Source organism: Elephas maximus, chromosome 8 (assembly GCF_024166365.1).
Source record: "Elephas maximus indicus isolate mEleMax1 chromosome 8, mEleMax1 primary haplotype, whole genome shotgun sequence".
NCBI classification, from domain to species: domain Eukaryota; kingdom Metazoa; phylum Chordata; class Mammalia; order Proboscidea; family Elephantidae; genus Elephas; species Elephas maximus.
Window position 1 is genome coordinate 96,669,319 of NC_064826.1, and position 12,477 is coordinate 96,681,795.

Genomic DNA, 12,477 nt, shown 5'->3' on the forward strand with positions numbered 1-12,477 from the left:
ACAGAAAAGAAGGAAAAGACCAAGATGGATGTCAGAGGAGACTCTGAAACTTGCTCTTGAGTGTTGGGCAGCTAAAGCAAAACGAAGAATTGATGAAGTAAAAGAGCTGAACAGAAGATTTCAAAGGGTGTCTCAGGAGGACAAAGTAAAGTATTATAATGACATCTGCAAAGAGCTGGATATGGAAAATCAAAAGGGAAGAACACGCTCAGCGTTTCTCAAGCTAAAAGAACTGAAGAAAAATTCAAGCCTCAAGTTGCAGTAGTGAAGGATTCCATGGGGAAAATATTAAACGATGCAGGAAGCATCAAAAGAAGATGGAAGGAATACACAGAGTCATTATACCAAAAAGAATTAGTTGATATTCAACCATTTTAAGAGGTGACATATGATCAGGAACCGATGGTACTGAAGGAAGAAGTCCAAGCTGCTCTGAAGGCATTGGTGAAAAACAAGGCTTCAGGAATTGATGGAATATCAATTGAGATGTTTCAACAAACACATGCAGCCCTGGAGGTGCTCACTCGTCTATGCCAAGAAATATGGAAGACAGCTTCCTGGCCAACTGACTGGAAGAGATCCATATTTATGCCTATTCCCAACAAAGGTGATCCAACCGAATGTGGAAATCATAGAACAATATCATTAATATCACATCCAAGCAAAATTTTGCTGAAGATCGTTCAAAAATGGCTGCAGCAGCATATTGACAGGGAACTGCCAGGAATTCAGGCCAGTTTCAGAAGAGGACGTGGAACCAGGGATATCATTGCTGATGTCAGATGGGTCCTGGGTGAAAGCAGAGAATACCAGAAGGATGTCTACCTGTGTTTTATTGACTATGCAAAGGCATTCGACTGTGTGGATCATAACTATGGATAACATTGCGAAGAATGGGAATTCCAGAACACTTGATTGTGCTCATGAGGAAGCTTTACATAGATGAAGAGGCAGTTGTTCGGAGAGAACAAGGGGATACTGATTGGTTTAAAGTCAGGAAAGGTGTGCGTCAGGGTAGTATTTTTCACCATACCTATTTAATCTGTATGCTGAACAAATAATACAAGAAGCTGGACTATATGAAGAAGAATGGGGCATCAGGATTGGAGGAAGACTCATTAACAACCTGCATTATGCAGATGACACAACCTTGCTTGCTGAAAGTGACGAGGACTTGAAGCACTTACTAATGAAGGTCAAAGACCACAGCCTTCAGTATGGATTACACCTCAACATAAAGAAAATAAAAATCCTCACAACTGGACCAACGAGCAACATCATGATAAACAGGGAAAAGTTTGAAGTTGTCAAGGATTTCATTTTACTTGGATCCACAACCAACAGCCATGGAATCAGCAGTCAAGAAATCAAAAGACACATTGCATTGGGCAAATCTGCTGCAAAGGACCTCTTCAAAGTGTTGAAGAGCAAAGATGTCACCCTGAAGACTAGGGTGCGCCTGACCCAAGCCATGGTATTTTCAATCACATCATATGCTTGTGAAAGCTGGACAATGAATAAGGAAGACCAAAGAAGAGTTGACGCCTTTGAATTGTGGTGTTGGCAAAGAATATTGAATATACCATGGACTGCCAAAAGAACGAACAAATCTGTCTTGGAAGAAGTACAGCCAGAATGCTCCTTAGAAGCAAGGATAGCGAGACTGTCTTACATACTTTGGACATGTTGCCGGGAGGGATCAGTCCCTGGAGAAGGATATCATGCTTGGCAGAGTACAGGGTCAGCAGAAAAGAGGAAGACCCTCAACAAGGTGGATTAACACAGTGGCTGCAACAAAGAGCTCAAGCATAATGATGATTGTAAGGATAGCGCGGGACAGGGCAGTGTTTCCTTCTGTTGTGCATAGGGTCGCTATGAGTCAAAACCGACTCAACGGCACCTAACAACAAGGAGCTACCACGGTCCTGCCTTGTAGAGGCTGTGCTGGCTTCCCCAGTATTGCGTACTGTCTTACCCCTCACCAAAGTTACTGCTTATCTATTATCTATTAAGTGTTTTGGCATCCCCACTGTTCCCCACCCCTCCCCACCCTTGTAACCATCAAAGATTGTTTCTTTTTGTATGTGAACCTTTTCATGAGTTTTTACAGTAGTGGTCTCATACAATATTTGTCCTTTTGTGATTGACTTATTTCACTCAGCATAATGTCCTCCAGATGCATCCATGTTATGTGATGGTTCACAGATTCATGGTTGTTCTTTAACATTGCATAATACTCCATTGTGTGTATGTACCACAGTTTGCTTATCCATTCATCTGTTCATGGGCATCTAGGTTGTTTTCACCTTTTTGCTACTGTGAACACTGCTGCAATGAACATGGGTGTACATGTATCTATTCGTGTGACGACTCTTATTTCTCTAAGATATAGTCCTAGGAGTGGGATTGGTGGATCATATGGTATTTCTATTTCTAGCTTTCTAAGGAAGCACCATATCATTTTCCAAAATTGTTGTATCATTTTGCGTTCCTACCAGCAGTGCATAAGAGTTCCAATCTCCCCGCAGCCTCTCCAACATTTGTTATTTTCTGTTTTATTGATTCATGCCAGTAAAGCCAGGGCGAGATGGGATCTCATTGTGGTTTTGATTTGCATTTCTCTGACGGCTAGAGATCCTGAGCATTTCCTCATGTATCTGTTGCCCGATGGAATGACTTCTTTGGTGAAGTGTCTGTTCATATACTTTCCCCATTTTTTTTTTATTAACTTTCATTGAGCTTCAAGTGAACGTTTACAAATCAAGTCAGACTGTCACATATAAATTTATATACACCTTACTCCGTACTCCCACTCGCTCTCCCCCTAATGAGTCAGCCCTTCCAGTCTCTCCTTTCGTGACAATTTTGCCAGCCTTCAAGTCTCTCCATCCTCCCATCCCCCCTCCAGACAGGAGATGCCAACACAGTCTCAAGTGTCCACTTGATATAATTAGCTCACTCTTCATCAGCACCTCTCTCCTACCCACTGTCCAGTCCCTTTCATGTCTGATGAGTTGTCTTCGGGAATGGTTCCTGTCCTGGGCCAACAGAAGGTCTGGGGACCATGACCGCCGGGATTCCTCTAGTCTCAGTCAGACCATCAAGTATGGTCTTTTTGTGAGAATTTGGGGTCTGCATCCCACTGATCTCCCGCTCCCTCAGGGGTTCTCTGTTGTGCTCCCTCTCAGGGCAGTCATTGATTGTGGCCGGGCACCAACTAGTTCTTCTGGTCTCAGGATGATGTAGGTCTCTGGTTCATGTGACCCTTTCTGTCTCTTGGGCTCTTAGTTATCGTGTGACCTTGGTGTTCTTCATTCTCCTTTGCTCCAGGTGGGTTGAGACCAATTGATGCATCTTAGATGGCCGCTTGTTAGCATTTAAGACCCCAGACGCCACATTTCAAAGTGGGATGCAGAATGTTTTCATAATAGAATTATTTTGCCAATTGACTTAGAAGTCCCCGCAAACCATGGTTCCCAAACCCCCGCCCTTGCTCCGCTGACCTTTGAAGTATTCAGTTTATCCCGGAAACTTCTTTGCTTTTGGTCCAGTCCAGTCCAGTTGAGCTGACCTTCCATGTATTGAGTACTGTCCTTCCCTTCACCTAAAGCAGTTCTTATCTACTAATTAATCAGAAAAAAACCCTCTGCCACCCTCCCTCCCTCTCCCCCTCGTAACCACAAAAGTATGTGTTCTTCTCAGCTTATACTATTTCTCAAGATCTTATAATAGTGGTCTTATACAATATTTGTCCTTTTGCCTCTGACTAATTTCGCTCAGCATAATGCCTTCCAGGTTCCTCCATGTTATGAAATGTTTCACAGATTCATCACTGTTCTTTATTGATGCGTAGTATTCCACTGTGTGGATATACCACAATTTATTTACCCATTCATCCGTTGATGGACACCTTGGTTGCTTCCAGCTTTTTGCTATTGTAAACAGAGCTGCAATAAACATGGGTGTGCATATATCTGTTTGTGTGAAGGCTCTTGTTTCTCTAGGGTATATTCCGAGGAGTGGGATTTCTGGGTTGTATGGTAGTTCTATTTCTAACTGTTTAAGATAACGCCAGATAGATTTCCAAAGTGGTTGTACCATTTGACATTCCCACCAGCAGTGTATAAGAGTTCCAATCTCTCCGTAGCCTCTCCAACATTTATTATTTTGTGTTTTTTGGATTAATGCCAGCCTTGTTGGAGTGAGATGGAATCTCATCGTAGTTTTAATTTGCATTTCTCTAATGGCTAATGATGGAGAGCATTTTCTCATGTATCTGTTAGCTGCCTGAATATCTTCTTTAGTGAAGTGTGTGTTCATATCCTTTGCCCACTTTTTGATTGGGTTGTTTGTCTTTTTGTGGTTGAGTTTTGACAGAATCATATAGATTTTAGAGATCAGGTGCTGGTCTGAGATATCATAGCTGAAAATTCTTTCCCAGTCTGTAGATGGTCTTTTTACTCTTTTGGTGAAGTCTTTAGATGAGCATAGGTGTTTGATTTTTAGGAGCTCCCAATTATCTGGTTTCTCTTCGTCATTTTTGGTAATGTTTTGTATTCTGTTTATGCCTTGTATTAGGGCTCCTAACGTTGTCCCTATTTTTTCTTCCATGATCTTTATCGTTTTAGTCTTTATGTTTAGGTCTTTGATCCACTTGGAGTTAGTTTTTGTGCATGGTGTGAGGTATGGGTCCTGTTTCATTTTTTTGCAAATGGATATCCAGTTATGCCAGCACCATTTGTTAAAAAGACTATCTTTTCCCCAATTAACTGACACTGGGCCTTTGTCAAATATCAGCTGCTCATATGTGGATGGATTTATATCTGGGTTCTCAATTCTGTTCCATTGGTCTATGTGTCTGTTGTTGTACCAGTACCAGGCTGTTTTGACTACTGTGGCTGTATAATAGCTTCTGAAATCAGGTGAGTGAGGCCTCCCACTTTCTTCTTCTTTTTCAGTAATGCTTTGCTTATCCGAGGCTTCTTTCCCTTCCATATGAAGTTGGTGATTTGTTTCTCTATCACATTAAAAAATGACATTGGAATTTGGATCAGAAGTGCATTGTATGTATAGATGGCTTTTGGTAGAATAGACACTTTTACTATGTTAAGTCTTCCTATCCATGAGCAAGGTATGTTTTTCCACTTAAGTATGTCCTTTTGAATTTCTTGTAGTAGAGCTTTGTAGTTTTCTTTGTATAGGTCTTTTACATCTTTGGTAAGATTTACTCCTAAGTATTTTATCTTCTTGGGGCCTACTGTGAATGGTATTGATTTGGTGATTTCCTCTTCGATGTTCTTTTTGTTGATGTAGAGGAATCCAAGTGATTTGTGTATGTTTATCTTATAACCTGAGACTCTGCCAAACTCATCTATTAGTTTCAGTAGTTTTCTGGAGGATTCCTTAGGGTTTTCTGTGTATAAGATCATGTCATCTGCAAATAGAGATAATTTTACTTCCTCTTTGCCAATGCGGATGCCCTTTATTTCTTTGTCTAGCCTAATTGCTCTGGCTAGGACTTCTAGCACAATGTTGAATTAGAGCAGTGATAAAGTCCTTTGCCCATTTTTTAATTGGATTATTTGTCTTTTTGTTGTAGAGGTGTTGGATTTTCTTGTAGATTTTAGAGATTAGACCTTTGTCTGATTTGTAATAGCCAAAAATTTTTTCCTAGTCTGTAGGTTCTCTTTTTACTCTTTTGGTGAAGTCTTTCGATGAGCGTAAGTGTTTAATTTTTTAGAAGATCCCAGTTATCTAGCTTATCCTCTGGAGCTTGTGTGTTGTTGCTTGTGATGAGTATCCTGTTAATGTCATGTATTAGGGCCTCTAGTGTTGATTTTTTCTTCTGTGAACTTCATAGTTTTTTACTTTATATTTAGGTCTTTGATCCACTTTGAGTTAGTTTTTGCATATGGTATGAGGTATGGATCCTGTTTCATTTTTTTTGCAGATGGACATCCAGTTTTGCCAGGACCATTTGTTAAAAAGATTGTCTTTTCCCTTTTTGATGGACTTTGGGCCTTTGTCAAAGATCTGGTGACTGTAGGTGGATGAATTTACATCTGGGTTCTCAATTCTGTTCCATTGGTCAGTGTATTTGTTTTTGACCAGTACCAGGCTGTTTTGACTACCGTAGCTGTATAGTAGGTTCTGAGGTCAGGTAGCGTGAGTCCTCCTACTTTATTCTTCTTCTTCAGTAGTGCTTTACTTATCTGGGGCCTCTTCCCTTTCCATATGAAGTTAATAAGTTTTTCTATCCCTTTAAAGAATGTTGCTGGTATTTGGATCTGTATCGCATTGTATTTGTAAATCGCTTTGGGTAGAATTGTCATTTTCACAATGCTGAGTCTATCCATGAGCTTGGTATGTTTTTCCATTTATGTAGATCTCTTTCGGTTTCTTGCAGTAGTGTTTTGTAGTTTTCTTTCTATAGGTCTTTTACATCCCTGGTTAGATTTATTCCCAAGTATTTTATTTTTTTAGGGGCTATTATAAATGGTATTGTTTTCCTGATTTCCTTTTTATCATTCTCTTTATTGGTGTATAAGAATCCAACTGATTTTTGTATATTGATCTTGTATCCTGCTACTCTGCTAAATTGTTCTATTAGTTCTAGTAGTTTTCTGGTGGAGTCTTTAGGATTTTCTTAATATCATATCATCCACAAATATGGAGAGTTTAACTTCTTCACTACCAATTTGGATGCCCTTCATTTCTGTTTCTTGTCTTATTGCTCTAGCTAAGACTTCCAACACAATGTTAAATAAAAGTGGTGAAAAAGGGTATCCTTTTCTTGTTTCCGTTCTCAAGGGGAATGTTTTCAGGCTGCAGTTTTTGATCTTCATCAGTAAGTGCTTCAAGTCCCCTTCTCTTTCAGCAAGCAAGGTTGTGTCATCTGCATACTGCAGGATGTTAATGAGTTAAGGATAACAGCATGCATTTCCATGATTTAAAAATGAATTTTATATGTTCATTTAAACTCATTAGTAGTATAACTTTCCTGGCAACACTTTGTTAGAAAATTTGGAACTACTTGGAATATTAAATATAGCAAAACTGAATTTGTTAAAAATAAAAACAAAAACAAAAATTTGGTTTTTTTGTTGTTGTTGTTTTGTTTTATTTATTTAGTTCTTTTCCTGAATGGTCCCATACCCCCAGTTGGACTAGATTATTGGCAAGTAATTGAGATGTAGTAATAGTAATGAATGAGCCCTGGTGGCACAGTGGTTAAGCACTTAGCTGTTAAGCGAAAGGTCGGCAGTTCCAACCCACCAGCTGTTACAGGGGAGAAAGATGTGCCAATCTGCTTGGAAACCCTATGGGGCAGTTCTACTGTGTCTTATAGCGTGGCTATTTTTTATGAGTCAGAATCAACCTGATGGTGCACAACAATGACATGCTTCATACTGTATGTTAAGCACTCTTTGTGGATTATCTCATTTAATAATTATTGATAACTTTAAGAAAAAAAATTTTTTTTTTTAAGATAGGAGGCTATTATTAATTGATTTTACAGATAAGAAAAGAATGGAGAAAAGTGATATAATTATCAAAGGTTATAGTAAAACCTGATAGGGTAACCTAGTTAGGTTTTACTATAACCTGAGAAAAATATTTTGAGTTTCAGCTTAGAAGCAAAATTTAAGAGCAAAAATGAAAAAAATAGAGAAATGTCCATACCGCTTTTTCCATAAAGTCAAATTCAGGAGCACAGGTGTATATCAAGGTATCAAAATCTGTATACCTTAAGATTCTGGCTGCTATAAGGTCACTCAGGCGAATCTGGAATAAAATAAAGTAAAATGAATTAAAATTATACAAATAATTATAGTCAGTCATAGTTGATTTTATGTAATAGCAATAAAGTCTATAGAGCAAATAAGTCTAAGGCACATGGATGCCCCTCAAAGAAAACAAAACAAAAACACAATTAACCAAATGTGCTATGTACTGAACTGTGAAGATAAATGAAAAACAAAGAGAAATGAAAACTAGAAAGAGGTCAGAAAAAATATGTAGAGAAGATGATAATATAAAGAGTGAATTAAAATCAACATTTGCTGGGCAGAAACCACAATGCAATTAATCAGATTTTATAGTCATATCATTTATTAAGTAAAAAAGAAAACAATTTAATTTAACCCCTTTCACCACACATTGCAAATCAGGAACAAACTTTTCCACAAACATTTTCATTACATTTTTTGGTGCTTCTTGATATTTTTAAGACATCTTCAAGTCATTAAATACTGAGCTATTCTTCATACGGAAACCCTGTGGCATAGTGGTTAAGAGCTACAGCTGCTGCCCAAAAGTTCAGCAGTTTGAATCCACCAGCCACTCCTTGGAAACCCTGTGGGGCACTACGAGTTGGGATCAACTGGCAATGGGTTTGATTTTTTTTTTTTAATTCTTCATAAGAATTACAACTACTATACATACAATTTTGATTCACTTAGTTGATTCCCATCACCTTAAAAATAAACACCACCAATTAAAGCTAAACTTGTAGCATCAATGCTCTTTACTGATTATTTACTTACTACTGTTGGTGAGACAATTATTTTTCCATGGTATTCTCAGAAGGCCAGAAAAAGGAAAAATTTTGGTGTGTCAAACCTTAATCCAGATTATTTTTCCATGGTATTCTCAGAAGGCCAGAAAAAGGAAAAATTTTGGTGTGTCAAACCTTAATCCAGATTATTTTATAGAGACAACTTATAACAAGTTTGATGATTATCAGGGGGTTTCATTTATTCATGGTTCCCCTTGCCTACTAACAATTTAGAATCAACTTTATTTTTTCTAATGTAAAGTAATCCTGGTGACCAAGAATAACTTAACCAAACCACTATAATTTCAACTCTTTCATATAGCTGTCACATAGAGAAGGTATCGTAGAGTATCAAGGGGGTGTGTGTGTATTTATTTAAGATTTGTAAAGAGCTGATCGATAATGTGGAGCCAGACATAGACCAAGTTAATAGGCAAATAAATAACTCAGAAGACCTAAATAAAGTTTATCATAAAATGCATACCCTATTTAAAAAAAAAAGTTAACAATAAAAGGGGAAGGAAGAAAAGAAATATGTCAGACATAAGAGAACAACAGCAACAAATAAATCTAATAAACCATATGCTAAGCTAGCAACAAATGGAAAAAAATGTTTCCACTTTGAAATTTATTAAACATGACCATATATGCAAGTGGATAATGACTGTAGTTGGCCTTTAAAGAGTTGTTGTTAGGTGCCATCAAGTCAGTTCCAACTCATAGTGGCCCTATGTACAACAGAACAAAACACTGCACGGTCCTGTGCCATTCTCACAATCATTGTTATGCTTGAGCCCATTGTTGCAGCCACGGTGTCAATCCATCTTGCTGAGGGTCTTCTTTTTGCTGGCCTTCTACTTTTATATCTTGAGTGCCTTACAACCTGAGGGGCTCATCTTCTGGCACTATATCAGACAATGTTCTGCTGCTATTCATAAGGTTTTCATTGGCTATTTTTTTTTTAAAGTAGACTGCCAGGTTCTTTTTCCTAGTCTGTTTTAGTCTGAAATCTCAGCTGAAACCTGTCCTCCTTGGGTGACCCTGATGGTATCCGAATACTGGTGGCATAGCTTCCAGCATCACAGCAACACACAAACCCCCACAGTACAACAAACTGACAGATACATGGGGGTTTTAAAGAGTAAGTACTATAAATTTCTTGCTAAAGTTGAAGTAATTTCACCATAAGGGGCCCTAAAAGTGGATAGCACTACACAAGGTACATTTATTATACATTATTGTGTGATACACTCATGTATCCTTAGATCCAAACACAAAGTGCTAAAAATCAAAAGTAAGTTCATGCATTGTTTTCTATTCCCTGAATTTTTTTTAATTGATTAGTTAAGTAGGGACTTAGAGTGCAATGGGCTAATCTCATATATGGGCTTTCTGGCTTTGGGTTTATAGTTCTGCCAAAATGACTGGCTGAGCTATAATCTTACAAGAGATTGGTTTGTATACTATGCAAATAGGGTGTGTAAAACCACACAATAGGATTAAGTAACCTTGCGGGAATTGACGGATTACTATGCAAATTAAGTGATTGTGGCCTACCTAGGGGATTGGTCAGTTTGTGGTCCCAGTAGAAGGACCACGCCTTGAAATTAACAAGGAGTAGGCTTACATAAGGGCCAGTCCCACAGATGCTGAGGGGACCTCACTAACATCAGAAGAGCCTGGAACAGAGTGTGGACCCAGGTTCCTGTACTTAGAACCAGAAGAGAGAGATGTAACACTGAGGAAATCGAGAAGCAGCAGCAAGCACAGCAGAGCCCAAAGGCAAAGCGATGGTAGCAGCAGTACGAGTGGCGAGAACCATGGGACTGGCAGACGGCTGCAGTGGGCTTGCCAGCCCACCGAGTGAGAAAGAGCTGAGTACCTTCCAGCAGGAGGCTTGCTGGTGGAATGGGATGCCTCCGGACACTTGTTGGTGGAGCTAAAAGAGCTGTAACACTTGTCTGAGCAAGGCAGAGGCCTGGAAAAGGCGGGCATGTCCAAGAGAAGATCCAGCAGTGGGCATGGCCAAGTGAAGGGCCTAATGGTGGGCATGACCAAGGAGAAGCTGAGAGCTGTCTTGGTTTGAAGCCAACCTGAGTATACAACTGTATCCTGTCTCCTAAATTGTATCCTGTTACTTCCAAGTTGATCCTGATCCCAAATGGTAGCCTGTTACTGCCCTAAAAAAACACATAATTTTAAGTATGGTCTATGAGTTCTGTGTGGCCACTGCAACAAATTATAGAACCTAGTAGAGAACTAGAGCGTGCCATGCTGGGGTGGTGGGGGGCCTGGTGTCAGAAATGGTAAAGAATTTGAAGAGTGGAGATATGTCTGACCTCCATCTCACAGGAACCAGCTATGAGCTGATCCTGATTCTCTTACTCCCTACTGAATTCAGATATTAGATTTCAGGACTTATGCCTTGAAAAGGGCCAATACTTAAGATGTTAGCATTAAAACAGAAACATTACAAAAGAAAAATAAGCAATTTACATATATTTTCTAGAAGATGAAAAACTAGAAAACTTTTCACATTATCATTTATATAACATAATTTTTAAAAAATATCAAGCCATATTTTAAGTCCATAATTATAAATGCTTAAAACTATATTGAGATTTCTAGAGTTCTTTATTCCAAAGCTAAATAGCATTAATATGTGCAATCGATAAATAACTTATCATTTAAACAAACGATTATTTGTATTTTAACTGAAGCATAAGCAAATGGCTACTTATCAAATTGTTTTCCTAGAAAACTAGGTGTACTGATTATCCAGTGCTATTGTAACAGAAATACGACACATGTGTCGCTTTAACAAAGAGAAATTTATTTTCTCACAGTTTAGGAGGCTAGAAGTCCAAATTTAGGGCAACTGCTCTGCCTGTCCATTCCAGGGAAGGTCCTCGTCTCTTTTCAGCTTCTATTCCTAGGTTCCTTGGCAATTACGTGGCATGAATCTTCTCCTCTGTTTAGTGCTTGCTTGCTTCTTTCTTAATCTCCTCTTTTATATCTCAAAAGAGATTGACTTAAGATATACCCTATACTAACATTGCCTCAATAACATACCAAAGAAAAGCCACGGCCAAGTGGGATTATAATTACAGGAATAGGGGTTAGGATTTACAGCGCGTATTTTTGAGGAACACAATTCAAGTCATAACATTCTACCATTTGGCCCCCCAAAATTCATGTCTTCCCACCTGCAAAGCATTCACTCCATCACATCATCCCAAAAGTCTTAAATCACTTCCCACTCCAAATTCTCATTTTCTGAATCATCTAAATCAAATATCCGTGACACTTTAGGTATATTCTATCCTGGGGCAAAACTCTTCTTCATCAGTGACACTGTGAAATCTAGAATACAAGTTTTCTGCTTCCAAAGTACAATGGTAGAACAGGCACAAAGTAGACATTTCCATTACAAATGGGAAAAATTGAAAGGAAATAAGGAGCAACAGGCACACACCCTCCATACTCTGGATGTTGGCCATGCTCTCTGGATCTGGGTGGAGGCCCCTCTGCCCTGGGCTTCATCCCCACCTTCCAGGCCCACTGGGATGGCAACTCTGCTCCCTCAGGTTTGGGTGGGCCTATTCTCCTAGTCCATTTGAGTGGGGACCCCACTGTCTTGGCCCTAGCAAGCTCTGTTCTCCTGCCCCTTGGGCATGGCAGTCCTGACCAGTCAGCTTTGGACAGTTGCCCCATCCTCTTGGCTTAGCTGAATAGCAGCCCCACACTCCAGAACCAAGTTGGTGGAGACCTGACTTTGTGAAACTGAGGAGGCCATGGCTCCATCTTTTGAAATGCAAGAGGCTGTGGCTCCACTCTTTGAAACGCAGGAGGCTGTGGCCCCACCTTTGAAATCAAGGCAGTCCTGCTTCCTGTGCTCTTTCTAACAGTTCTCCTGATTG

General features: G+C 39.3%; 1 protein-coding gene across 1 annotated transcript in view; it reads right to left on the reverse strand.

Annotated features, from left to right (window-relative positions):
• The window catches only part of DPY19L2 (dpy-19 like 2), a 118,698-nt gene that overhangs the window by 37,862 nt on the left and 68,359 nt on the right, over window positions 1-12,477 (reverse strand). The window contains exon 14 of the mRNA XM_049893767.1: window positions 7,684-7,785. Coding sequence (XP_049749724.1) covers window positions 7,684-7,785 — 102 coding nt within the window. The remainder of the gene's footprint in view (window positions 1-7,683; window positions 7,786-12,477) is intronic.